Source organism: Prunus persica, chromosome G8, assembly GCF_000346465.2.
Source record: "Prunus persica cultivar Lovell chromosome G8, Prunus_persica_NCBIv2, whole genome shotgun sequence".
NCBI classification, from domain to species: Eukaryota; Viridiplantae; Streptophyta; class Magnoliopsida; order Rosales; family Rosaceae; genus Prunus; species Prunus persica.
In genome coordinates, this window is record NC_034016.1 from 17,189,882 (window position 1) to 17,217,268 (window position 27,387).

At 36.4% G+C, this 27,387-nt stretch overlaps 6 protein-coding genes across 11 annotated transcripts; 3 read left to right on the forward strand and 3 right to left on the reverse strand.

Annotated features, from left to right (window-relative positions):
• Positions 74–1,537, reverse strand: LOC109950597. The gene is made up of 2 exons (XM_020569992.1): positions 1,254–1,537; positions 74–959 (listed from the first exon to the last, which is right to left on the reverse strand). Exons 1-2 carry the CDS (start codon positions 1,332–1,334, stop codon positions 294–296), a joined length of 747 nt encoding a protein of 248 aa, XP_020425581.1. The 5' UTR covers positions 1,335–1,537; the 3' UTR covers positions 74–293.
• Positions 2,725–6,332, forward strand: LOC18768015 (basic leucine zipper 23). Of its 6 annotated transcripts, XR_002272816.1 has the most exons (4): positions 2,725–4,234; positions 5,233–5,357; positions 5,754–5,812; positions 5,996–6,332. XR_002272816.1 is itself a non-coding variant. In XM_020569795.1 (3 exons), exons 2-3 carry the CDS (start codon positions 3,445–3,447, stop codon positions 5,259–5,261), a joined length of 819 nt encoding a protein of 272 aa, XP_020425384.1. In that variant the 5' UTR covers positions 2,725–2,944; positions 3,236–3,444; the 3' UTR covers positions 5,262–5,702. The 6 variants fall into 6 exon arrangements, 4 of the variants coding, with proteins under 4 accessions (XP_020425384.1, XP_020425383.1, XP_020425386.1 ...); XR_002272815.1 differs by having other exon boundaries at positions 5,754–6,332; XM_020569795.1 differs by lacking the exons at positions 5,754–5,812; positions 5,996–6,332 and having other exon boundaries at positions 2,725–2,944; positions 3,236–4,234; positions 5,233–5,702.
• LOC18767305 (WD-40 repeat-containing protein MSI2) lies at positions 6,644–9,672 on the reverse strand. Its single transcript, XM_007199833.2, has 6 exons — positions 9,227–9,672; positions 8,684–9,007; positions 8,433–8,576; positions 7,731–7,855; positions 7,216–7,311; positions 6,644–7,117 (listed from the first exon to the last, which is right to left on the reverse strand). Exons 1-6 carry the CDS (start codon positions 9,530–9,532, stop codon positions 6,901–6,903), a joined length of 1,212 nt encoding a protein of 403 aa, XP_007199895.1. The 5' UTR covers positions 9,533–9,672; the 3' UTR covers positions 6,644–6,900.
• LOC18768217 (heavy metal-associated isoprenylated plant protein 26) lies at positions 10,673–11,972 on the reverse strand. Its single transcript, XM_007201764.2, has 2 exons — positions 11,750–11,972; positions 10,673–11,349 (listed from the first exon to the last, which is right to left on the reverse strand). The coding sequence occupies exons 1-2, from the start codon at positions 11,828–11,830 to the stop codon at positions 10,966–10,968; spliced, it is 465 nt and encodes a 154-aa protein (XP_007201826.1). The 5' UTR covers positions 11,831–11,972; the 3' UTR covers positions 10,673–10,965.
• LOC18768309 (probable BOI-related E3 ubiquitin-protein ligase 3) lies at positions 11,912–26,366 on the forward strand. The gene is made up of 4 exons (XM_007199363.2): positions 11,912–11,978; positions 16,265–16,271; positions 25,265–25,405; positions 25,545–26,366. The coding sequence occupies exons 1-4, from the start codon at positions 11,971–11,973 to the stop codon at positions 26,067–26,069; spliced, it is 681 nt and encodes a 226-aa protein (XP_007199425.2). The 5' UTR covers positions 11,912–11,970; the 3' UTR covers positions 26,070–26,366.
• On the forward strand, positions 15,380–19,129 carry LOC18768044 (cyanogenic beta-glucosidase). Its single transcript, XM_007200228.2, has 13 exons — positions 15,380–15,835; positions 16,232–16,301; positions 16,420–16,478; positions 16,557–16,632; positions 16,749–16,826; positions 16,932–17,019; positions 17,106–17,361; positions 17,459–17,574; positions 17,777–17,994; positions 18,121–18,152; positions 18,246–18,348; positions 18,463–18,571; positions 18,667–19,129. The coding sequence occupies exons 1-13, from the start codon at positions 15,659–15,661 to the stop codon at positions 18,851–18,853; spliced, it is 1,569 nt and encodes a 522-aa protein (XP_007200290.1). The 5' UTR covers positions 15,380–15,658; the 3' UTR covers positions 18,854–19,129.

The following is a 27,387-nucleotide window of genomic DNA, read 5'->3' on the forward strand; positions in this document are numbered from 1 at the left end:
CATATGGTTTATCTTGCCAGACGGAGGTGAACATATCTCCTCCACACAGGTATGAATAAAAATAACAGTTTGAAATTGGGTTATAGTGCCAATGATCTACATGGTTCTGCATAAATGGCTTCTGCTCAAATGATCAAAATCTTAAAAATATCAATCTGCAAGTAATTACCACATTAAGGAAAGTCCAATTGTAAAAGAAATCAGATATCTGAATTCAGGGTTAAGCTTACTTCGATCCGATTATATTAAAACAAACCGGCTTACAAAATGGCATGAATTTCTCACACTCATTCCTAAAATAGCATTGTAAATGGATAGCACAAATGATCATTGATAGCTTCAATTTTCTTTTTTGTGTCATTCCTGAGTGACACTCCATCATAGAGCCACTGTTGATCTTGATCATTAAATTCACTGCTTAGATTCTCCAAGGGAGGAGGAACCCAATTGAAAACCAACTCTTTAAATCGTGATTCTATCTGCAGAGAACCATTTTGAGAGAAGCTGGGTACAAGAACAGCTTCAGCCTTCTCATCAGCTATAGAAGTTTTCTTGAACTTCTCTTGCACATCAGTGTCTGTCTGTGTGGGAGTTGAACAAACTGGTTTTTTATATAGCACTTGATCCAGGCATTTTTTCAGTTGAAAAAGACATGGCAAGAGAAGATCAACGTCTGCATGAAGGGAGCCAACCCAACAAGCACAGAAGCTTCCAGAAGAGTCATGTTTCCCCTCAAATTTCTTGGGCTGCTTGACCTCTCCAGTGAAATTATCTTTTCTTATTTTACTGTCAGTTGTTTCTTGAACTTTCTTCTCTCCATCAATCTTGTGCCCCTTATCCTGCAGATTTGGCCTTTTCTGCTTAATCTCTACATTTTCCTTTCTCTTCCTCTTCTCTTTCCTCCTCCTCGTATTTTCCTTCTTTCCTTCCTTATCAGCCTCCACCTTTCCTCTGTTCAGCTTCAGAACACGAGAAGAACCAGCATTATAAGAAATTATGAGATCAAAAGTAAATAAGAATATCAAGCGGAAGAGATGAGAACATGGAATGTAAAAACAAAAAACTAAAATGCCAAATAGATGAAGCAAAGCAGATAAAAACTAAACTATAGGCTTTGGAGTTTGAAACTGATATCTAAGAGAAAGAATTCAACCCTTTTTTTTCTTTTTCTATGCACTATCTTAAATATGTATGCAGAAGACTATATGCACCAAATACCATGAGAGCATAAATTGCTTGCTTGGTAAACAAACCTTGATCAGTTCTATAAGAGCTCGTCCACCCACACCCTTCCACAAGTAACCTGGTGGAGGGAACGGCATGCACCGATACATTAATTTTGATGTTAAAGACAGTCCATAACCTTTTTTCTTGTGGTCTGTTCAAAGGTTCAATCAGAAACGCATGCTAATATGGCATGGCAATAAAATTGTGCCTGAATCATATTGAAAGTCTAAACCCCACAATTCGTATGAAAGTTGAAAGCCCATTCATGTCATATTACTGAATCCTTTCTCAACATACAACGATAAGAACACGAATTAGTTTTCCTTTTATTTCAAATTCATGAAAAAAAGAGTGAGAATCGAACTCTTGCCGTAAGTGTAGTGGAATAAGCGTTTTATTATTGAAAAAGCTCGAAAGCGGGCCCAGAACAGGAAGACAGGGCTGAAACCAAAGAAAGGGGCGGGCCTAAAAGCCCGAGACCCAAAATCAAACATAAAAAACATGATATGTACAAAACAATTGATAATTATTTTTGTAACAAGAACCTGTCTATGTTGGTTTCATATATAAAACAATTTGAAGAGGATGGAAGGATAATGTCGCAACACTCTACATCAACCTAAAGTCAAACAAGCATCATCTCCTAAAATATTCTTAGCATTTTCATTCCAGCATGAAAGAGAACGTTTTCTCTTTTCTCCCTCAACTTCAATCAAACGAGAGTATCATTTCAACTATCATAATATTTATTATTTTAAAAAAAAAAAAAAAAAACAGGATTAACACTGCATTGCATATGACGAACTTCTCTGTTTATTATTTTCGTTTGTGGTAGTTAAAAAAAATTGGAAAGTGGTTTTAACAAAAATTTCAGTGTTCTTTTAAGAAAACCGCTTCTTTTTTATGGAATTTGAATGCATGGATGCTCTTAATTACTTTAGTTATAAACCCTTTGCAAGAAAATCGTTTCTAACAAAAGAAGCAATTCCAAAAGAGTTAAAACCGCAATCAGTTGTCAACAGAGTCAAGCTTAGTGGAAAAAGACTTTGACTTGCAGACAAAAGGTCTCAAGTTATAATCTCCATGACATCTTATTAGTTATGTGTGTATGTGTGTATGAGTGAAATCTTCCTCCACTGGGTCATGCTAGGGAGACCAACTTTAGATACCAACTTGTGTACCAACTCTCTAATAGAGGTGGAGCCCACCAATACCATAGATACTCCACACCCTTCACAGAGTTGGTACACAAGTTGGTATCTAAAGTTGGTCTCCCTAGCATTTTCCTTAATTTATACTACTGCTTGTACTCCAAAAACAAAAGGCAATAAGTTTTCTTGGGCCTTGTATTGGGCTGTGCCAGGCCTAAGCAAAAATGTTCTTCTCAGGTTTCCGGGTCCCACGTGAGGTCTATAGCCTATAGCAGTGCCATTGTATCCATAAGCAACCAGAGTCGCAAAATCATAGGGTGCTAAATAAGCAGCACACGATCTATTCAGTTAACGGCCAAACCACAACATTTATCTTCTCAATCGTTACAAGTTTCCATATAACCCTAGTGCCTGACGTACGAGATAATTATTCCCCAAATATTTTAATTTCCGATTTTCTTAAATACGTATATATATTGCGAAAGCGAGGACATTTCCGCAGTGTCATCTGACTTTTGAAACAGAGGTGAGTTTCGCGGAATCTCTGAGCCACTTGCCAATCCGTGGTATGTTCATCTTTTTGGTTTTTTCACGTCAAGATGTTGCCATGTTTGTCTCTCTAGAGTTTTCGCTATAGCTTTGTCTCTCTCTTTGTCACTGGCTCTCTGTGTTCCCTAGGGTTCCATTATCAAATCCTTAAACTTTTTGCTCTTTTCCTTGTTACTTTTATGTCAGCCACATAACTTTAATCGCAGGGAATAATTCTTTAATTCATCTTTTAGCTTTTGAATCCTCCATACTATTTGTTCATTTGGGCTGAAAATCTTTGGTTTTCAGCCAATTTAACTGATGATTAGACTTTGGGCAGATGAAATCTCATCTGGGTCGTGATTGAATTGGGAGATTAGTTTTGAACTACAAGTGTCCATCTGGGTTTCTCTGGTTTCCGTCGATAAGAGTAGAGGGCTCGAAACTTCATCTGGGTGGAGGCCAAAAGTTTGAAATTTTGCTACTGTTTCACTCAATTGGAACTTTTTGCTCTTAGATCTTCGTGTTCTTTGCCTAAATGGAGGACGGAGAGCTCGATTTTTCGAACCAAGAGATGTTTTCGGGTCCAAACATGGGGGGTGAACATCCGAGTAGTTGCTCAATGGACAGCTTCTTTGATGACCTTCTTAAGGACACTCATGCTTGCACTCACACCCACACTTGCAATCCACCTGGCCCTGACTACTCTCATACACACACTTGCTTTCATGTACACACTAAAATCGTGTCTTCAGCAACAGGAAGTGAAGACAAGGCTGGAACTGATGACACTGCTGAATCTGGGGAAAAGAAATCGAAGAAACGTCCTTTAGGTAATCGAGAAGCAGTTCGTAAGTACCGCGAGAAGAAGAAGGCACGGGCAGCGTCTTTGGAGGATGAAGTTGTGAGATTGAGAACTCTGAATCAGCAGTTATTGAAGAGGTTGCAAGGTCAGGCTGCATTGGAGGCTGAGATTGCGAGGCTCAAGTGTTTGCTTGTGGACATTCGAGGAAGAATTGAAGGAGAAATTGGATCTTTTCCATATCAGAAATCAGTGAATCCCAACCTGCCCAACCCAAACATCCCCAGTGCGTATGTGATGAATCCATGTAATCTACAGCGTGATGATCAGCTTTATTGTCTTCATCAAGGGGCTGATGGAAAATGTGGAGATGGGGCGGTGATGAATGGGCAAGGATTTAGCGGTTGTGATTTTGAGAATCTTCAGTGTTTGGTAAATCAGGATGGAGGATACAAGGAGCTTTCTGGTTGTGGACTTGGAAATGGGGTGTCAAATGGTAATTCTTCTGCCACAAATAAGAGGAAGGGTGAGACATAAGATTCCTTAACCTAAATGGCGTATTTTTATGACTACTTTACATTAGTTAGTCGGCTAATTGGAGTTATTTATATGGTTTTATATTCATATCTGTTATCTCATATATGTTTCCTGTTCTATTGTTATAGTTGGGTTTTAATCACGAGCAATTCTGCATCTTTGATATACACAGAACTTGTCTCATGAGTCTTTTGTGCATGCATTGACAAGATGGTTCTCTAGGGCGCTACATCTAGTTGTAAAGGATTATTTTCATTGAGCCCTGATGAAATCAGTTGCATTCGGAATTGGGTGGTACTTTATGAAGTCTTTTAAGATTTTCTTTTATTTGTTTCCCCTCAATGTTTGGATTGTTGGAATACAAATTTTTGTGCCTGTAATGTTGTAGTTAGCATATTTCTTTTCAAATTCATGAATAACGCACAACTCATCTTGGTGTTTGTGTTGTTACATGTCTGAAATTTATCATAATTAGCTATAACCTTTAAAAGGATTGGCTAAATTATCCTAGTTTGTGAAATCTTCTCTGTAAACTTGGCTTTCTCCTGGAAGATTGAATTTATCATAAGAGTTGGAGGATGTTCCGTTCTGTTCAGGACCCTTTACTCTGTGGAGAAAAGTGGATCATGAGATAGAGCTGGAATTGGAGACTTCTTAACTATAAAAAATAAAAGAAGAGTTCAGTAGGAGGAAGTACAAAAGAGTCAATAAAGGGTTTGCATGTCATGCTGCTAGACAAAGACTTGCACTTGTTTTGGCTGGCTATATAAAAAAATCATCTCTATTGATTCGGTAATTGGAAAATTGGGGTTAAGCCCTTTATGTTATGAGTTAAACATTGTGCATTACAAGTTGTTATCTTCCTCCTGGGCGGGTGGCTGAAGATTCTTCTTTTGTTGACCTTGAAATGAATAGACCTGAATACAGCTTTTGGAACTTGGAAGTGTGCAATTCTTTTCACTGATTAGATGGTGTTTGTCTTTTTAGGAGGGGCTCGAGCCGCAGCAGCAAACTGAAGGGCTGAGGAAGGAAGCAGTGTCATTATCCCCAAGAGTACATATATTGCCCTGCAATAAGTAGTTTTTCAAACTGCAGCATCAGCTCTCCATCAGGTCGTTTTGTGTTTTTGGTTAAATTTTTTTTTCTATTTCTTGAGCCATTTGTTTGGTTCTTTGCACGGGATGGTTTATTTACATAAAGCTGAAGTTTTGCTGGATCTGCTGTTATTTTGTTCAAGTTATAATATGAGTTGGCATGTGCTGTAGTGCTGTAAACTTAGTTTATGTGTAGCCAGTGAAAGTTATGGCAGAGACAACTTAATGGTCTTCAATGGAGCTCAACTTCCTTTAGGATTAACCTTCTAATAGTCTTAGGCTACATATATCAGTCAAATTACCTTTGGTTCATGTAACTTTGCGAAATTTTCATTACAATATGCTATAAGTAGTTCTACTATATCCATTCTTTCTCTTTCTGAGCCACATGAATTCTTGATTGCTGAATTACAGACCGTAGAGAAGGTGGCATGTGATTTCTATCATGTTTCAGTACTATGAGCTGTAAACAGGTGAGTCACAATAATCACTTTGTGAGATCCAAATTTGTGATCTGTGTGGAAGCTTGCGTAGTTTCCGGCTTTTGTTGGTTTACTGTTTCTCTTCATCAAAATAACTTAAGAGCTTAGCATTTTGGTGAAAAGGAATAAAAAGAATGCATTTGTGGGTGACTGACTAGCGGATAAATTTCACAGTACATTGTCCTTGGGTGATGCATCTGGCCATTGTGCATGTCAGTGGACACCCTATTTCCACCATTGACGATGGCAAGGAGAATCTCTGTAGGTTCCTTGCCTTTGGATGGTCAGTATGTGCTTCTGCTAACCAACTTATTTTTAGTGACCTGGATTCATGTGTAGACAGTGGGCTTTTAATCTTCGCTGGTGAATTTATTATAGTTCATTCTCATCTATATGATGGGTAATATCATTAGAGAGAAAAGTGAAAAGAGTTGGTGTATATTGATATCCCCACTAACGGGATTTTGATCATTGAGAAACGAATAAAGTTTTTTCTTCTTCCTTTTTTGAATATTTGATTCTTGAATGAGGGAAGGGGATTTAAAGTGATGGAAAAATGACCCAAAAGTTCCCTTTACAAAAAGAGCTGCTGTAAACTCTCCTTGAAAAGGTGATATGATATTTTGATAGTAATTGCGAAGGAGGACAAAATGATAAAGTTTATATTTAGCGTTGATATTATCCTATTTCAAAAGAAGGCCAAGCGAGAAACACAATCTTTCTAACCAGTGGTCTTATATCCGAATCCCAATGACACTTTGATAGCGTGCATCATCTTTAGAATTATTGCTTGTATTAAAAAAGAGTAGAAAAACAAGACGTTAGAAGGTTTTAAACTCAAGGGCAATGGTTTGGCATAGGCTTAGTCGATCAAATCCATCAAGACAAACATACTCATCCACAGATGGTGAAAAGGAAAAAACCAATTCTGTCAAATCCTTTTGAAGATACATAATTTTCTAGTCTTGTAATCATCTCAAAAGAAAAGTCTTAACACGGTACCTAACAACAACAAGAGCCTTACACTAGTCAAGGAGGTAGGAAAATTATCTTCTAAGCTGACGGTTGAGAATTTATGATTAAACATCGGAAGCTTGCACATCATAATCGTCCCCATATATGCTGTCAGCAATTTGCCAAACTTGAAGAGTGTTGTCTTCAGCTACACTTGAAATGACCCATGGCTCATATTTGTTCCAAGAGAAATCTGATATCTTTGCTTTATGGCCGCCATGTGAGAAGAGAAGTTCTGGTGGGCCATCATCACCATCTCCCTCCAACTGCTCATCCCCAATCCTAATGAAGCATGAATGAAATATGTAAAAGCTGCATAACCTAGAAGATAAACAAAAGCAAAAGCACTTCTAGCAGCAGCAATCTGTGAAATCAAATACCTGTTGAGGTCCCAAACCATCAACCTTCGGTCATCAGCGTAAGATGCCAACACAGTTTCATGATTCGGATCCCATTCAACCTGGAACACCTCCTCTCTGCAAGGAAAGAACGAGGAATTTCAGTTAAAACACTGCAAATACTTTGTCTTTACATACGTGACTGTTACATAAGTATCAGACTGCTGCATCAATCCTAAGATACTGGTTTTATGCACTTCAACTACAAACGAAAAATAAGTAATTTTGCAAATTGTAACATTAAGAATATGTCTTAGTGTTTAATTTGGATTTTGATATTAAACTATGGACCTAACAGAACATGGAGCCAGAGAACTAGAATGATATCCAAAACTTAGTAACAGAATTCTTGACTGTGCACAGATCAAGAGAAACATACAAAGGCATGAAAGAACATAGATGATGATAATATAATTGATTTGTACGGAGAGAGAGGAGGGGGGGGTGGTGGGGGGTGGGGGGTGTGGGTGGGGGTGTTGGGGGCATAAAGAGCATACGTGTGGCTACTCAGAACATGCAATGGCACAGACAGTTTCCGCATATCTAACAGACCAATGGTAGTGTCTGAAGATGCTGTCGCCAGAATCCATTCATTATACGGATTGAAAGAAAGATAGTTCACCTGAAAACACCGAACAAATGGGAGAGAGGGAAAGTTTTCAGTAAAAATATGGAAGAGATATAGTAATAGAAAGATAAAAGAGAAAGCAACAATGATCTCTTCACAAACTACAATAATACCCATAAGTGAAGCAACAAATAGATTCATATTTCTGAAACTGATACCTTTGCTAGCTACAACTTTGGTTTCACTTTCACCCTAGGTGCCTATTTAAACAATTCTCCAAATCTTTCCTGAACTAACTTTATCTGATTATTCAATTTGTTTTTCCTGGTTTTGCTCTCCTTTGTATGTTTACGTTATGGTAGTGAATAACATATGCATTAAACCATCAATAAAACTTCTAAAGAACATCATCTATAACTCAAATCATTGAAATAAGTTAGTATTAGTTGCACCAAACTGCATATGTGAAGTTTAAGATACCGTATATGGAGCCAAACTGCATGACAGGTAACATGCTTAATTCCCAAGTGCATGTGTAATTCAAAAGGGTATGAGATTCGTGAAAGCGATATCGTACAGATAGACTGAAAAGCCACTATCATATAAATGATATTGTTCAAAGTTGTGTGACCTCTTTCTCATGAGCTTTGACAGAATGCTGCGTTTGGTTTGTGCGTAAGTCCCAAATCATCAACTGACAATCATCCCCAACCGACCCAAATAGGTTCTCGTTCTTCGGATGCCATGATACATCTCCAACCACACTTTCATGACGCTGAAAAGAGGCATTCACAATTCCCATAGTCAAAGCATTAGACACCCCATAGCCAAAACATGTATACTACAAATGCCAACAACTATTAAGTTTAGTCCCAAATTTACCTCATAAACATGGATTGGAGCAAGCACTTTCTCTTGAGGCGAAGCAGACACATCCCATAAACAAATTTTACAATCATAAGAACCACTCAAAAGGTAACCCTCCTTAAAAGGGCTCCAGGACAAGCCATATCCTTCTTTATCATGACCCGTTAACCTCAAATCAGGATCACAACCACCCTCTTGAGGCTTCAACCCATGTTTCGCAGAATCAAACACATACACCTCAGCACCGCTGGTCTTCGCACCCACAATAGTTGGTTTCTGTGGCATCCACCGTGCCCTATTCACTTCCCCATCAACAGGAATCTTCTGCGTTATTTCCACCTACGTTCACACCAACCGTACATTCAAACATTTTCAGCTAGAAATTTTAACATACACTAGGTGCCCACAAAATACTTCTTCAAAAAAACCGATTACCCACAATTCATTTCTCTGAAAATACTCCGAACCCACAACAAATTTCTCGAAAATAGTAGAAAATACAAGGTGCCGACAAATTTTTCATTTGAAAATGAGAGAAAAAGCACCGATTTTGAGTACCTTAGGCATCTCGGGATCTTCTTCAGAAATGGCGCCAAAGTTGGGTTGGGATGTGGGGAGGAGGGCGTCGGCGACCATGAGGAAGTTGGGGTAGCCATCGGAGGTGTGGGTACCCAGGACGAGCTTGTGTACGGCGAAAGATGTTTCGGCTTTGGGCTGTGGGGCCGATGGAGCCCAATGGACGGTGAGAGATGGCCATTCGAGAGGGTGAGAGATGATGAGGTCGTAGAGGAAAGGGGTGTTCTTCTTCCACACGGCGTACTCTTCCTCAAGGAGAGCCGCGTCTTGGTCCTGGTCCTCCGCCATGGCTGTGGCTGCGGCCGTCTCTTTGAGCTCCTTTGCCTTTTCTGCTTCTTTCTGCTTTCCCGCCAAAATGTGGTAAGTGTGCGAGAGTGGAAGGTAGTGAGGGTGCGAAGTATGGTTTATTAGAGGAAGTAAATTGGGTTAGCCCAACGGGTTTGGGCACAACTAAATAAGCCCACTTTGATGAAAAATATTGATATATTCAACTTCCTAAATAGAATTGTTATTATTTACTCCAAAACAGTAAAAATAAAAAAATAAAAAAATAAAAAAATATTGTGTGCGAGGATCACACCGCCACAACTCCCTTCCAAATAGTTGATGTCTATAATACTACTATTATTCGCTTAATAGTCAAGCGGATTGCACATTTGAACTTTTAATTTGTGTTAAGACATGCTAGGAACAGTCGTTCACGCGCGCATGAATGACTGTCAATTGTTGATATAAATAGAGTGTGTTGTCTAAAAACATTATCCTATCCCGATGGTAAACAAATATTCCATTTGTTAGGCAACGTACCGAAAGTATTGGATAATTAAAGCAATATGACCAAAGTCGTTTTCATTACATAATTAAACCATGAGCAGTTTCGATGACTTGGGGTCACGGAAACTTGAACCCCAAGATATGGGGCGGTTGGATCATTATATTTTCTTCTATCCAAGAATTTTCCGATGACACGACGCTTGAATTTGGAGGAGGGGTTGCGTCCAATTTTCGTCAAGGGTTTGATTTAGATATGCAACTGTTCTTATGAAACGAAGGCTTATCTTCCATAGAGCCACTGAGGCAATAGTGTGATTTTACTGTACAACCCTTGTCATGAAAGTCATGATTTAAAACTGAATTAGATACCACTTGAAAGCAAAGTCCCATCTATGCCATGTTCCAGATCAATTAATTCCATATACTTTACCGAGTTTCAATTAAGTGATCATGGCTGCACTACAAGTGCTTTTTTGTGATTCATAGGTAAAATACAAAAGCGCTTTTGCACCTTTACCATATTCATCACGACATTTCAATGGTAGTATGACTCAAATTTGAAACATGTTTTAATAATTAAATGAATCTTAACTAATGATGTATCGTATCAACGGCTGAAAGCCGCTCATTTGAATTTGACGTCTAGAAGAATCATTTTCAATATTAAACTTTTTTTTTTCTTTGTTTGGTATACAAAATACCAAGACCAATTTACAGGTCAAATATCCAAAATATTCCACTAAATTCAACCACTTCATATACAATCAAAAGCTCAAGCTTATAGCCAATTCCATAGTGATGATTTCTCTTCTTAACAAACCTATAATGATAAAAAGGAAGAGAAAAAAAATGTGCAACACAGCATACACTTTTGACATTTGACATATCCAAAAAAATATTCTAAATAAAAAATAGATTCCATCCATGTCACGTCACAAATTGACAGCTCACATGACAGCACAGGCAGCTGGGTTTTCATCACTGAATGCCGTGGTGTAACGCACTTCCGTGGAGCTCGCACGTGCGAGGTTCCGGAGCTGCGGGTCCTCCACGTTCCTCACGTACCCGGACGGAGCCTTCTTGTCGTACACCCCAGCGGCGTACGGGTGGGCAACGACGTCGTACGGGACGTATGGCCAGAACTCCACCTTCTTGCCCGTCCGATGTGCGACACGTGCCAGCACCTTGCCCGGGTCCACGTATCCAACGACTGTGAGCTTGTGGGCCTTGCGCTCCACGGTCACTTGCGTCACGCCTTTCATCCCCTCCACAGATCTCCTCACCTTCCTCTCGCATCCTTCGCAGTCCATCTTCACCTTGATCTCCACCGTCTGATCCAAAACCAAACAGTTCGACACGTAAGTTAGATTGTATAGTTGGCTTTGTACACGTGGAAACAGCCCAGTTGCTTTTTACTAGGTACTGTTCTGGAAGCTAACCGTAAATGAACAAAGCAACAGAGATGCGGTACCATCCAGCTCAAAAGATTAAAAGACAGATTTTATTCACACAAAAAGAAAAACCTCACAACTTTTGAGCTTTTGTGATCATTTGCTTCCACTTTTGGAATTTCCAAGATTCAAAATGAAAAACCCTCCAGCAAAAAGCAAGTAACAAAATCACTTATTTTCAGGCCCCAAAAAAATAAAATTTTAAATCACTTCGGATTTTCTTGATCTACTCTTTATAAGCACTTTCTGGATATGGAGATTTTGTGAAGAACAAAAATACCTGGAATTGCTTGCGTTTCCTGTGCCTGGAACTCCCACCTGAGCAATCAAAGAGATCTGAGAGATGATCTAGAGCACCCATGGCAAGCCTTTTAATTCAGCACAGATTGGAACCGAAATAACAGGTCACAACAATATATAATATAAGCTGTGAGAAAATATGAAGGATCCAAAAATTTCCTAAAAGCTTTGATTTTGAATTTGAATTTTAGAGAGAGAGTAATGGACACAAGTGAGTAGGGGCTTCGCCCCACTTTTATAAGCAACCCCTCTTGGGCCTTGGGATATTTTTTATTTTTAAAATCATCTGGGTCGTCCGTATGGGCCATCAAGAGATCTGGGTCGTCAGTTGTTGTCAGTGGTCTCCTAGTAGGGTTTATCGCTCTGGGTTTGCGCCACGTGTCCCATCGGCTTCGATGTCGACGAGCGCATCAATAACGGACGAGGCTATCCATGCACCGACCGTGTGGGCCCTGCGGTTTTGGCGGGACATTGCAGGTGTGGGTCCCAGGAACCAAACCGGGACCGGAGTTATAAGATCCTTTTCAAACGGGCCCCACAAAGGTTATGTGTGGTGGGCCCGGTTTGAATATGAGGGTCCAGCATGGGTAAGGGCGTGTTCAAACGTGTACATACAGGACAGTGTGGCACTGGGATCTTTCGTGCGTAGATGCGACACACAGTGCGATTTCAAACTTCAAAGCAGTGGCCCAACCGTCCAACCATCTCTTTTGTTTTTTTTTTTTAATAACATTGTCAGTATCTTTTATTTATTTTTTATAATGTGAAAAATGTAAATCTCTCATCAACTATATTACATATTATTTCCGAAGGATCAGTTAGTTATGCGAATATTGTTTTTTATTACTTTACGGAAATGAAGATTCGAACTTAGATATTACAGAGTGAGGACATTACCTAGGTCATCTGATTTATTTCACATTTGCATTTTGGGTTTAGAGTTAAACTTTCTAGATTTTGAGCTTTCTCAAGAATTCGATAGTTAAAATCTAAATTATAAACTCTTGAAAGATGATTCTACACTTTAAAATAATCAACTTTGTCGAAATTGAAGTAAAAAACACAAAGAAAAATATACTAGTCTTGGATTCCAATCGATTCGGGATATATATGGTCCTTCCTCCACTTCATGCCTGTCAAACTTGGGACCGCATGTATATGATGGTGTTGAAAGCTCAGACCTATTATAGCTTAAGCTACCTGAGGGAAGTATTTTTCTTGAGGGAGGAGGGCCATCCTATTGAAAGTTGAAATCTTTAAAGGATAATAAACATAGCGACAGTAGTTGAGGGACAGGAAGGGCTGGTTGTCAAGCACAAGCATTCGGGTTGTCTCCATCCCGTTAATTGCAGGATTCCGCAACTGAAGCTCTTTATATCGCTCATACTATTTTTCATATTAATTGTTCTCAATTACAAATGCCTTATCCATTTTCATTCGGGGCAGTGCTAAAACTTGGCCCTTCAATCTCGAACAAACAGTGACGTTGAGTGGTTTTGTCATTTGATTCTTTTGAACGTTCTTTCCACAGCTTTGAAAGCCAAAATACTCTTTTGTCGAACTAATGTGAAAGCTACCTATGACTTATTTCCAGCTATATGTACCCACAATTCGCATTATGTCTGATTATCAATTTCTTAATTAACTTTCCATAGTAAAATGATTATTATAATTTCAACTAGCGGTGGGCACGGTCCGGTTTGTACTAGTTTTTACTTTAAATTAGAACCAAATATGGTACTATTTATTTGATTTGGTTCGGTTCGGTTATAACAAAAAAAAATTCAAAAACTGTCCGGTTTATTAAAATTATTTTTTAATACAAATTTCAAATGAAATTTTATTTTTTTGACTTGAAAATTAATTAATAAATTATTTATTTTCATATAAAAATAAAATATTAAAGCTAGAAAAGAGAGATGTTTTGAAATTGAACTTGGATAAATATTAGTTATGAGATTAAAAATATAACATTGAATGTAAATAAATATTGAAATTATATATTTTTGAATTTGACCAGTTCGGTTTTTGAAGACATAGAATCGGATCTAAAATCGGTTCAAACTGGTCCGGTTCGGTTTTTGACCGGTTGTTGACTTTTTGGTCAACTCAGTTTTTTTCGGTGTGATTCAGCTCGGATTTCCGGTTTGCCGGTTTGAATGCCCACCCCTAATTTCAACCATTCTTATATGCACCTTTCTTGTGTCTATGACGTTAAAAGATGTTTCAAATTCGATATCACTTTTCCGAACATAAAAGAAAAAGAAACACATAGAGGAGATTTACTTTCATCATCATACATCTCCACATCCTTTTAGTCTTTGAGATTTGCTTGGCGTATGTAATAGCTTTGGAACTCTTTTTTGGGTCAAATAAACTGTTATTGTATAAGTTGTTGGAAACTGAACTTATTCACATGTATGGTTTCGATAATGATAAAAGATGGAGATAGATCTCTACCTCTACGGCATATTTTAAAGTTTAAAGTAGCAACAATCTTGACTTTTATTTTCTTTCTTATATCTTTTGAGGTTAGCTAAGCAAAGATCAAGACTGGCTTTGCAATGTTATAATGCTCAGATGATGCTCTTTCTTTGTCTTTTTTATTTTGTTTAAACGGCTATATATAATATCTTCAATTAATGTTTTCATATGGTCGAAGAAGGTTCATGTTAGGTGGCGGTGGCTGCTTCTTGTTTTTAGAGTTTGATTCTAGGGTTTTTGTGTTTTGGGGGTTTTATAGAATACTACGGTAGTATGACTATGTGGTAAATTTTGTACACATGTTATAATATGGGTAGACGACATGGTTTATTTTCCCCCCTTTCAGGGAATAGTATCTATAAATATCCATTTATATTATAATACGTGTACAAGATGTACAAAGTGACCGTACTACCGTAGTATTCTATAATCCTTCGTTGTTCTGAGCCTAAATTTTTTATATTTTGGATTGAGTTTTTATTTTGTTTGCGCGAGCCCTTGTTCTTATTTTTCTGACTTTTGTATTGGGCTTTTATGTAACTCTCTATGGTAATGACATGTTAATTCCTTCAACAACAACAAAAATATTTAATTAACTAATTTTTTTATTTTTATACGAACGATATTAAAAAATGAGAAATCGAACATAGGACTTAGAATAAACGAATACACGAATCACACAAAACTCCAATTACATGTACTACAATAAACTATAAAGACTATATATTCCCACAAACCACATGAGATCAAAACCAAGAAATCAGAAAGCTGTCTTGATCCCAACAATTCAATCCATGCGTGTCACCTGCAATTGCTTCACGCGGTTGGGACCTCTGCTCCCATTTGAGCATACTCACCACGCTGCCTCTGCTCCTTCTCCCATGCTTCCTTTACTATCCAACTTGTCGCTATCTCAGTGTGTTAGAGCAACCCCAGCTTGCACCAACCAACCATGATACTTAAAAGCTAAATAGAAAGCATGTAATGGAATAACTAAAATAACTTTGGTTAGAGATTCTCTAAAGCTCAGCCGTAATTAAGGAGAGCATTAAAGTGATTGTTGTGTGACGGAAATTAAGTCAGGTGAGCAAGACGTTCGTAATATGTTTACCGTGTCTATACCATCCACTATGAGTGTGGGTAGCAAAACAAACATATTGCAAAAATTGGGTTTGTAAATTAGATGTTAATTTGTGATTATAACTTTTGTGTGGTTTCATTGACTATTTAACATGGTCACAAATTCACAACTTAAAACAAATTTCCCGCAAAATTGACCGGATTCTAATTGAAATTCAAGGCCAGCGACAGCTTTCAAATTACCCCACTTTCTTTTTTCCGTCCATGTATATATATAATTAAAGGCCAATTGTAGAAACCTGACAACGAAATTGAATTTGAAGTTATGGCAAAATGCACCCTCCTCCTTTTAGGCCTCCTGCTTGCTCTTGGTTGTGCATTGACAAGTAGTAAATCTATCAAGGCAAAGCATCTAGATGCTGAATCTGAGACTCTGGCTTCCCTCAACCGGAGCAGTTTTCCGAAGGGTTTCGTGTTCGGGACAGCTTCATCCGCATACCAGGTACCTCTTAGCTAGGCCTTTGATCTTTGAATATTCTCATTAGATGTCAAGCTTGAGATGATTCATTTAGATGATGTTTGATAACTATTTCAATTTAGTTTTTAGTTTTCATTTTTCATTTTTCATTTTTGAGCTAGAATATAAAGGAACAAGAGAGAGAATGGAAGTGAGAATGAGAGTGAAGGTGAAATTGGAGAGGGAAGATGAGATGGATGAGTAACAAAAGTGAAAACACCTATCTCTTCCTTTCTCTCAATCTCATCATCACTCCCATTTTCACTCTCATTTTCCTCTATACTCTTAACACAAAAAATTAAAAATTAAAAATAAAATTGAAATAGTTATCAAATGTGCCGTAGCTTTATATTTGTGTATTTATTTGTATATGAATTTTAGTATGAAGGTGCTGCAAAAGAAGGTGGTAGAGGACCATGTATATGGGATACATACATGCACAAGCATCCAGGTCTCTTCAGTTCTATTCATGCCTTCAATTTTGTATCAAAATCATCATTTAAAGAAAGAAAGAAAATAAATTGAATGAAATTACTGAAATTCACTGTGTTTTAATTGAAAAAAAACAGAGAGAATAACAGACCACAGCACCGGAGATGTCGCCGTTGATGAATATCATCGCTATAAGGTACAAGAAAAGATGGTTATCTTCTAAAAATTATTCTGAATGAGTTCTCTAATTAATTTAATTATATTTGGTTTACAGGAAGATGTTCAAATTATGAAGAATATTGGTTTAGATGCTTACAGATTTTCAATCTCATGGTCTAGAGTGATACCAAGTAATTAATTAGACCATCAATTTAATTACTTTAATCTTTTACATGAATTCTTCGTTTTTTTTTCTGACTTTTTTCTGTAAAAAAATTAATTTGTATTGTATTTTGATCATGATCAGAAGGAAAGCTAAGTGGGGGTGTGAACTATGAAGGAATCAACTATTACAAAAACCTCATCAACGAGCTTCTAGCTAATGGTTATGCACATGACTCACTGACTAATGGAGAAATCAACCAAAAAATTTAATTAATTAAAGTTTTTTTAATGAATTTTTCTAGATATTAATTGTTGAATATGGCAGGTCTAACGCCCTTTGTCACAATTTTTCATTGGGATCTTCCCCAAGGTTTGGAGGATGATTACGGTGGTTTCTTAAGCCCTAATATTGTGTAAGTGAAAATCAAATATATTTTTCTGTTGAAAAACTTATAATTCTGGTTTTATTTTTAAAATTTTCTGGTGTAATATATAACAGGGATGATTTTCAAGATTACGCAGAGCTTTGCTTTAGAGAGTTTGGTGGCAAAGTTAAGCATTGGATTACATTGAATGAGCCATTGAGTTACAGCAAGAATGGGTATGCAACTGGGAAGTATGCACCCGGACGATGTTCTGATTGGCTAAAATTAAATTGCCTTGGTGGAGATTCAGGGACGGAGCCATATTTAGTGACGCACTACCAACTTCTAGCTCATGCAGCCGCTGTAAAATTATACAAAGACAAATATCAGGTCTTGATTGCACCCAAAATTCAATGGTTATAATTTATCTTCTAGACAGTAATGGATTCTTAGTTGTGTTAAACAATCAAATGTTGAACAAGCACAGGTATCACAAAAGGGATCGATAGGTATAACGTTGAACACAGATTGGTTTGTGCCAGTTTCTGACGAAAAGAAAGACAAAGATGCTGCATCACGAGCATTGGATTTCTCTTATGGATGGTATGCACTTATAAAATAACAACTCAAATCGTTCTTATTGCAGATGAAGGTTGAATTTGATTGATCTAGATTTCATGTGGTCTAGTGTTTAGGTAAATTTTCTGGTCAGCTGTCATGAGTAACTTTGAAATTGAGTAGCATCAATATCCTTCTAGATGGGCTTAAGTTAAAGTAATATTTTGAATCTTGGATTTGATTTTAGGTTTATGGATCCCTTGACAAAGGGTCATTATCCGCAGACCATGCAATCTCTTGTTAAAAATCGATTGCCTGAGTTCACTAAAGAGCAATCTGAGATGCTGAAAGGTTCATTTGATTTTATTGGACTAAATTACTACTCAGGAACGTATGCAGCAGATGTACCTCGTCAAAATGATGCAAAACCAAGCTACAAGACAGACGCTCTTGTTAATCAATCAGGTAAGTAGAAAACCTTGAGTTTAAGCTGCCACAAATTATGGCTTTTTCTTTCTTAATTTTACTATATGTATGTGGATATATATATGCACATATACTAACAAAGTTTCAAACATGATGGTGTGACAGTTGAGCGTAATGGCGTCCCCATTGGTCCACTGGTGCGTACGTGTTATTTACCATGTTAATCAAATCCCCTTTGAGCTTACCATGAATTAATTAGATGATTCAATTTGCATAAATTGGGTTGGCAGGGTGCTTCTGACTGGCTCCATGTTTACCCAAGAGGATTTCGAGATATACTACTTTACACAAAGCGAAACTATCAAAATCCACTTATTTACATCACAGAAAATGGTAATTAGGGCATTAACCATCAACATATACATCATTTCAACATTTTAAGGGTAATCTCATGCATGTATCAAATATTACTATTTGAAACTAAATAAATGTCACCTATTATTGTAGGGTACGATGACCCTAATGATCCCAAAATTCCGATGGAGGAATCCCTTGCCGATAAGAAAAGAATCGACTATCTTGATCGCCATCTTTATTATCTTCATAAAGCGATCCAGTAAGTGCACGTTCCTAGTAAAAACAAAGATTTCTTCTCCCTCCTTGGCCAAGAATTTCGCTAATATAGTTGTTTTTGACTCGTTTTTTGAGCAGGGATGGTGTTAACGTGATGGGATACTTTATATGGTCATTATTTGACAACATAGAATGGAACACCGGTTACACCGTTAGGTTCGGCATCAACTACATAGACTTCAAAGATGGACTGAAAAGACATCCTAAACAATCAGCAAACTGGTTGAAGAATTTTCTTAAAACGGAAAAACATGTGGAACTTTAAACCTAAGTTCTCTTGACATTGCTTTGCTGAGGGTCTTCTGGGCTGTTGGAAACTGGTGTTTGATAACATATGGATTTTATAATGATAAATGATGGAGATGCCTGGGCCTCAACTTGAGAAACACCACAGACTGCAAAAACGGTTGATTAAAAGTTTAAACTGGCAATGATCTAGACTATTTTTGAAATGTTTAGGAGCTAAGATGTTACTCTTTTGTCGCCTTCCTCTGTTTTTCAACGACCATATATATAATTATATATGATATCTTTCGATGACTATATATAAATATTAATGTTGGTCCAAGGTGCATATGATGCAATTTTTCTAAATTCTAATAATATTTACAAACGATAGTCTACAAAGAGGAAGTTCGTTTCTCACACATATTATCAACGTGCCATGAAATTCGAACCTAAGACCGCCAAATTCTAATAATATTAGTATATAATTTGCTACATTTCAGTTTGGCCCAGAAAGGATTTAATTTTGGGCTTTATGGCTACAACTTTTAACCTCCAGTGAACTTGAGCCGTATCCAGGCTACCAATTAACAGTGAAGGGGCCCAATATTATTTTATTTATGTAAAATGAGGATGCAACGAGTAGAATTAGGACAATGTTTGAAAAAATACAACAAAAAAAATATATTAAGAGGGTAAGGTTGTGGCTTTATGGATCCTCTTATGTTTTCAGTTTCTAATGAGCTGAGTCTTCACGATGTAAAATTATTTTTGCTCATTGTCTTGCAATAGTTGTGGTTATTATTTATATCTTTTATTGCTTACAAGAGCTCTTTGCGGGATAAAAATCTTGTAATGCCCGTTTATTAATGGAACTGTTGCGGCTATTTTTAAAATAAAATAATAGGTATGGAAATGAGTTTAAATTAAACAAAACTATGAGATATGCATCTACATGAGAATGTTTAGATAGATAATATATGAATGATTAAGATAAAACAAAAAAACAAAATTGATCGATGAAATAGGAAAAAGTTTAGAATGACACTTGTTATTGATAATGAAACTTTAAAACATTAAAATATTGAACAAGAGATATTGCATATAACGATAAGAAATTGGAAATGAAGATTCATATGATCAAAACCTTTATGACAAAGGATGATAATGAAGATTTTTTAAATTTAACATGCCGGGCCCACTTATTATAAGTTGTAATTTATTTAGTTAAGTTTTTGATGTGAGACTTTATATTATTCAACAGAATTTATATGCCGTATATCATTTTGATATTATCGTAACTTTGTACGATAATATTACATTTTAAAATTTTCTAAAAATAATATTATGTTGTCATAAATGATCAACATTCACGAATAACGTATTAAAGTAAGCAGTCTCGTTTTCCTGGTTCCTTCCAATCGTTAATAGAATTTCTCTAACTTTGAAAACATGTAAGAAACTAGTCTTCCTATGGTCAAGTTCACACACATACTTAGAAAAACTAGATCTGAAAAAAAGAAAAAACACAAATTAGATTGAAAACAAACAAGAACATCATGCTATACGTTACACGTCAAAGTTAGAAAAAGCAGAGTCGAAGACGTGTTCATTTGCTCAAAATCAATTAAAGGCAAGCAAAAAGAAGAAGAAAAAAGTACAAAAATATAATATTATGCATGCATGACTGAGACAGTGTGACTGAAATGAAAACAAAATCATGCAGTCAAAGTCTGGAAGATGCACGAGAGAAGTAAGCACCACAAAAGCTAGCTAGATATGTTACTTTAATGATAACTTTTTTTTTTCTTTTTTCTTTCTGCATAATATATATATATATTTTTTTTTAATTGTGGTTTTGGGTCGACAGACAGGACCAAGATTTTGAAGTTTGAAGAGAATACATTGGGAGGAACTGGCTGTAAAGAAACTTCACATGACTTGCGTGTGTCGGTCTCCAAGGTAAGAATATGTGAAATCAAACCTGACATGATCACAATTATCAACTATTTATTTTCCCTTTATGAGGGGAGCAACATGGAAGAAACTTGGGGCCCTTTTCCCAACAATACAAACATAATCTTTACCTAATTACTACTGATTACCAAAGGAACAAGAAAGAGTGATGTATAAGTCTCGATAAATTCTGACCGTTGATGTATAGTTGATTTTATATGCATTAAGGATCAGAAATCGTTCAACTCAACTCTATTTGTGAGAATATATGCTATATGCAATCACTTTTAAATTAGACGTATAATTCGAAATTTGAATCAGCAACTTGTTTTATGCTTTTTTTTTTTTTTGTTATTGTGTCCGATTATGGTTGTTGAAGGGGAAAAAGTAAAAGGATTACCCCCCATGTCATTCAAGAGATTAATTCAAGTAGAATGACCATTAATTTACTTGATAATAATATTTATGTTTGAATGGTGGATCTCACTAGGCACTAGGTGTTGTTGGTTCCAACCTCACTATTATAATAATTCAATTAAAGTCCGAAACATCGATCAAATCTCCAATGTCTTAATATTGACTAATAATTATACGCGTGTACCCATAGAAAAACGATTTGAAAATTGAAATTATTGAATTTTCATGCTTTTTTTTCTATAGGTACTTAGAATACAAAAAACATGACTGCCGCACGAAAAGGGACAAATGAAATGATGCCATTGTGAACTTGTGAATGGATGAATGTATGACCTTACTAGGTTACCCAGGTGAATCTAGACAAAACCACTTGGCTATGGCTAGCATTGAACCCACAAGATAATGTTAAATTGTTAATGCCCCATCAAAAGTGGGTCTATCTGTTCTTCAAGTCATAATTTGAGGCATGTCAAGACAGAGTCTTCCATATCACACCCTTCTTTGGTGGGTCATGAAGTAGGAGCCTTCCAACCATAAATCAAACCACCTATTTTGTGACAAATTATTGAATGTATTTGATACCAAAAAAAAAAAAACTTTTTTTTGTAGAATTGTACAACATTCTTCCCAACTTATACAATTCGGATTCATTATAAGTTAAATCTAATTTAGTTTTGATTTTATTAAGCGAATCATCTATTTCCGATATAGAATTATGTTTATTTTTTAACTGAACTATTATGACATTATGTTACACGATAACAACGAGTCTTACATAAATTTAAAAAGAATAAACGGGGTTGAATTTGGAATTCTTTTTCCTTACAAATGACTTTGCGAGTTATATGATTGCAAAGACTTATGGGTAGGGGGAGATTGGCACCAATTATGGGAAGGGGAGAGAGAGGCAGGACATGTAGAGCGTCCATATCACTTTGCCGAAAGCTACAAAACAAAGAGAAGCAGTTGGGAAGCTGCAGAAGAAACTTTTGCATCGAATTCTATGAGAGAGAGATGAGATGATGAGAAATGGGGTTTTGGATTTTTGCACATTTCACGGCTCAGAGACTTCAGAGACTGATCAGATCATTCAATTCAATAATAATAGAAAACTAGGCAGTCAATGAAGTGGTGGATGGGTTCACATGGATTGCACATATTCATTGCAGAAACAGTCACAACAAAAGTATCACAAAGCCCTCATGTCCTCATATCCTCATATGGGGTCCTAACCTAAAGGCTCATCACCACACGGCTCCTCACCAAACTGTAAATTTTCTGCAGCAAAAAAACAACAATTTAACCTTTCTTTTTCTTTTTTCTTTTTTTCAATTTTCAATGACTGAATAAATTGGTATTTGGAGTTTTAGTTTCAATGGAGTTTAGTGGGATAACTCTATCTACAAAAGGGATGGAAATTGAGATCATTTCCTAGGCATAAATAGCGGTCCAATATTCAAGGGAGAAGAACAAAACAATAGTTTGATATGGCAGCTGACAGAAATATTAATTTTGAGTCAAGTTTTCCTTTTTTTCTTTCTCTATTGTCACTTTCAGGGGTGGAAGATTATGAGTCACTTCCTTAATAGACTTCCCATCGAAAAATCATGAATGATAAGTTATGGGATCACAATATGGGTCTCTATGAATAAGTTAGGAAAATAGTTAAGTTAATAACTTACATCTTCCGGTTTCATTGCCCTTTATTCTATCTATCTGTTTGCATTATCGTGAAAAGAAGACGATGCAACACAGATATGCAAGTTTATCTTCCGAAGTAGAGATATTTCCTATTATAGTCAAATATTAAGATTTTTTTTTAATTTTTTATAGGAAAGGAAAAACAACTACAACCGGAAACTACGAGCGCATGCAGGTCCAACTAAATCAAAATAAAACGGAATAGAACAACTTAGAGATAATTCATGCTCCCACAGATAGGACGGAGCAAGACCATGAACTAAACTTGCAATAGCATCAGCTGTGAAGTTAGCTTCCCGAATATTAAGATTGTTATTACAAGGGATATTAGCTGGAATCTCTACATTAATCATCTGTGCTAGCTTCTAGTATAGCCTATCGTTTTCCTTGATGGTAATTAATTGATATGGTATGAAAGTAAGTTGATCTCTGAGTTGGTGTGCACGTCATATTCCTACTCAAAATAAACTTTTGTTAATATTTTTATGAGACCCATTAACGCAATAAGTGTGTTATCATTAGGTAAGTCACAGCAATTCATAGATTTACTAAATATTATGCACTGCCTTGTAGGGATGTTCAAAAGGTCATATACAATTAAATTACTTCCTTAACTCCTACGTTTGGTGTACTTTCCTAGCAGCAAAAGGGCAAACAAAAAAAAATCCGCGCCCTTTTTCATTACAAGAAATTATGTGAAACACAGATCTACGATGATAAATTTTGAGAATTTCAAAGGAAATTATGATATAATAATCAATATTGTTTAGAGGTTCAATCCGATTATTGGTTAGAGAATTTCTGGCCGCTTTTAGTTCTATTTCTTAATAAAGTTTGCCCTCGTATAATCGTAGTTCGATGAATGAATCGATAATAAACCAATTCGATAAGAACTCAACAAGTTAACCACATCATCATGATAAAACAATGCCTTGAAGATGTCCTAATACCAGGAAATCAAACAAACTGATTAATACGCCTGCCTACAATATTTTAGGTATTTTTTGATACATTGAATTGGTTCAAAACAAATCCATTTGACTTTAAAAAAAAGAAAAAAAGAAATAGTTGCAAAAAGATCTCCTACATTTAATCCTGCAACACCTAGAAAGATTAACAGGTAGGACTTTCCCAGTAATTTTGCATTCAGAGATCACACCTGCATCTTTCTGTCAATTATCTTATAAAGGAAGAAGATAATACTGCCTTATTGAGATCCAAATTTCCAGAAAAATCTTAAGCATGTTTTCCAAAACTTGGGTTATAATACTTCAACAGATTAGCATGATCACAGCACATTCTGAGGTGCAATGTTCCTGATTAAGATTACAAAAGGAGCCCAAAATAAGTAAAAATTATAAATATACATTTCCAAGATTAAAAAAAGGGGAAAGTGTATGGAAATAGGAGAGAAATAAAAGGATCCTATTCTGGCTAGTCTCAGCCTTTCCAGATGACCAAACTGACAAAAATTACTAATAATTCTCTCTCACTTCTTCTCTCTCATCTTTTTTTCTGAGATATAAATATGAAAACTGACTCATTCACAAGAGAGAACAGAGAGGCCCCTCTCACTCTCACCCACTTGGAATTGAATTCTTCTCTCTCTGTCTCTCTCTCTCTCTCTCTCTTTCCCTTTCTCTTTCTATTCAAAAACAAACGCTTCCTCTGAAATCTCTGACCCGATAGTTTAGTCACAAAATCTGCATGTGTACGTTGTTGCTTACCGCGTCCCATACATCTCTCTCTTTTTAATGCTAATATATACAAAACACCATCCATCCACAAAGAGAGAAAAAAGAGGCAGAAAAAGGCAGTTTTAAAAGACAGAGGCAGAAACTAAGCATCCTAGGCCACATCTCCTTACCCTTTTCCAAGTTTCCTGTTACTTTATTTATTCATTCCCCAATTTTCTACACTCCCTCATTAATTAAAACAATTTTTTTATGTTTTCGGTTCCTTTCCTTCCTTCACATATTATATATATGCTCCCCACTTCTTGTCCACCACCTTTGTGAACATATTCCTCAATCAAGAGAACTAGTTTTGGCTTTGGTTTTGGTTTTGGTTTTTTTGGGTCCAAGAACTGGTTGAGAAGAAAGCCTGAGAGATCTGAAGAGAAGGGTTTGTTTCAAGTTTTGATCTTTTGGGTTGGTTGATTTAGATGGCCATTGAAGCTCAGATGTGTTCAGAAAATCTTGGGTTTCCATTGTGTGGCTCACAGGATTGGATGGTAGACAATGGTTGTGGTGGCGGTGGGTTCAGTCACTTCTGTTTCAATGTTCAACAGAAACACCAACTTCAACAACAACAACAACAGCAACAACAGCAACAACAGCAACAACAACTACAAAACCAGCAGCAGATAAATCAAAATCTCTGCTTTGATACCAGTTTTCTGGTTCCCACTTTGGAAAACAACAATACTTGTAGCAGCATTATGGCCTCCTGTTCTCAAACTATGGAAGCTCAGGCTGCCAAGCAGAGACAAGAGATTGATCAGTACATCAGATTACAGGTTAGAAACCAGATTTTTAAAGTACAATTTGTGATTATATGACTTGGGTTTCATCCAATTTACTTGAAATTGCTTTTGCTTTCATGGTTTTGGATTTGTTCTCAATTCCCATGTTTTTGTTTTTGTTTTTGAAAAACAGAACGAGAGATTGAGATTGGTACTTCAAGAACAGAGAAAACAGCAGCTTGCAATGCTGTTGAAGAAAATAGAGTCTACAACCCAAGTACTATTAAAGCAAAAGGATGATGAAATAACACAAGCAAACAGGAGAAGAATGGAGCTTGAAGATTTCTTGAGAAAATTGGAGGCTGAAAACCAAGCATGGCAGAGAGTGGCACAAGAAAACGAAGCCATGGTTGTGTCCTTAAACAACACTCTAGAACAGTATAGAGAGAGAGTCTCGTGCTGTCTCATTAATGGGGCAGACGATGCAGAGTCTTGCTGTGATAACAGAGAAGAAGAAGAAGCAGAGAGTGATGGTGTTGATTATGAACAGATAAGGATGAAGATGAAGGTTTGCAAAAGCTGTAATTCTCGGAGTTCGTGTGTCCTGTTCCTTCCTTGCAGACACCTTTGTTCATGCAAAGCTTGTGAGGCGGTTCTTGATTGTTGCCCTGTTTGCAGAACACCAAAGAAGGCCAGCATAGAGGCTTTGATTTTCTAGGCTGATTTTCCGGGAAAAAGTGGAGAGAAAAAAAAGGGAAAGAAAGTGACTGAGAATTCTTGGTTTTAGCAGGATGATGTTAATGATGATCATTGATGATGGAGTGAACAGAACCATTTTGGATACAGATGGTTTTTTTATTATTTTATTTTATTTTATTTACTTTTTTCCTTTTTAGGGTCTCTGAATTTAGATTTTAGTTTGTACTTTAGACGACCAACAACCCAATTGAACAGAAAAATACGGCACAGAGCATCTTTTTCCTTTCCTGGAGGGTGCTGCTTTTTCCTTTTTCAATATTTTTGCTTCTCTTTTTCTGTCAATGGTGGATTGATTTGATTATTCATATCAGATTTGTACACCAACTATTTTGCATTTGGCAGGTCATCAATTTGCATTGACAGATTTCATTGAAAGAAATGTCAGATAAAAAAAACATTTTCATGCACAAAATAATAATTTTTATTTAATTTCTTGCAAAGTCAATGAAAGTTTTTTAAAGCTAAAAATTAGCAGCTAAACTTTGTAAACCAGGGACTTGGATCTTTTGCTTGTTTTGAGACTCACTTGATGGTGATATAAAATTCACATTGAAACTATCTAATAAGGAAAAAAAGAACATCTTTTTTTAAAAATTTTTATAGTGAGCAAACAAAAAGTCAAGTCGGCATCTTAAACATGTGGGGATGGAGTTTTTGGAATTTCTTTAGGTCCACATTATCATATAGCCGTCGTTCGAATATGCATCATAATCGCCAAGCATAATATGGTCCATCTTCTACACGTTTTACCTTTCATACTTCTCCTAACAGCCTCTTGTTCAAGCTAAGAAATTTCTCTTCTATTCCAAGATTTTCAATATTGTTAGGTACTTAAGTCGGTTGAGCGCAAGGACGGACTCGAGATTTCAGGATAGAATGGGCTAAATTTATCTAACGTGCAAACCTACTGAAAAAATTAAAAAACTCAACGATATAAGTGAATCATTTAGAACCAAAAAAAAAAACACCTAACTAAGAGTGAAACATTCACTTCAACTTAACAAAAAAACTTCATTAGCTATGAGTGTTAAAGAAGTTTTTTTTTTCTTTTTGGATAAGCCCAATGCATGTTCAACCTAGGAATTGAATTGGGGTTTGAGCTTTGGCATCCATCCATAATACCAAAAGAAGAATATATATATAATTTGACCTGAGTGCGTTGTTTGGTAGAAGAAAGAGAATAGGTTAGAAAAGGGTATAATTGAGTTTTGATTATAAAAAAATATTTTAACTTGGTGGTAGGTATGCTACATGTATTTTGCTTCCATGGTCCGTCC

Excerpts from the sequence above, each read along its gene's own strand:
- LOC18768044 (XM_007200228.2), top strand. The coding sequence starts at position 15,659 with ATGGCAAAATGCACCCTCCTCCTTTTAGGCCTCCTGCTTGCTCTTGGT. Across the intron at positions 16,633-16,748 it reads ATGGTCTAGAGTGATACCAA|AAGGAAAGCTAAGTGGGGGT; the intron begins GTAATTAATTAG and ends GATCATGATCAG. Across the intron at positions 18,153-18,245 it reads GCGTCCCCATTGGTCCACTG|GGTGCTTCTGACTGGCTCCA; the intron begins GTGCGTACGTGT and ends TTGGGTTGGCAG.
- LOC18767305 (XM_007199833.2), bottom strand. The coding sequence starts at position 9,532 with ATGGCGGAGGACCAGGACCAAGACGCGGCTCTCCTTGAGGAAGAGTAC. Across the intron at positions 9,008-9,226 it reads AAGATCCCGAGATGCCTAAG|GTGGAAATAACGCAGAAGAT; the intron begins GTACTCAAAATC and ends GTGTGAACGTAG. Across the intron at positions 7,312-7,730 it reads CATGTTCTGAGTAGCCACAC|AGAGGAGGTGTTCCAGGTTG; the intron begins GTATGCTCTTTA and ends CTTTCCTTGCAG.
- LOC18768309 (XM_007199363.2), top strand. Across the intron at positions 25,406-25,544 it reads ATCAGTACATCAGATTACAG|AACGAGAGATTGAGATTGGT; the intron begins GTTAGAAACCAG and ends TTTGAAAAACAG.
- LOC18768015 (XM_007201241.2), top strand. The coding sequence starts at position 3,445 with ATGGAGGACGGAGAGCTCGATTTTTCGAACCAAGAGATGTTTTCGGGT. Across the intron at positions 4,235-5,232 it reads TGCCACAAATAAGAGGAAGG|GAGGGGCTCGAGCCGCAGCA; the intron begins GTGAGACATAAG and ends TTGTCTTTTTAG.
- LOC109950597 (XM_020569992.1), bottom strand. The coding sequence starts at position 1,334 with ATGTATCGGTGCATGCCGTTCCCTCCACCAGGTTACTTGTGGAAGGGT. Across the intron at positions 960-1,253 it reads CTCTTATAGAACTGATCAAG|CTGAACAGAGGAAAGGTGGA; the intron begins GTTTGTTTACCA and ends CGTGTTCTGAAG.
- LOC18768217 (XM_007201764.2), bottom strand. The coding sequence starts at position 11,830 with ATGGGTGCTCTAGATCATCTCTCAGATCTCTTTGATTGCTCAGGTGGG. Across the intron at positions 11,350-11,749 it reads GGAAACGCAAGCAATTCCAG|ACGGTGGAGATCAAGGTGAA; the intron begins GTATTTTTGTTC and ends GTTTTGGATCAG.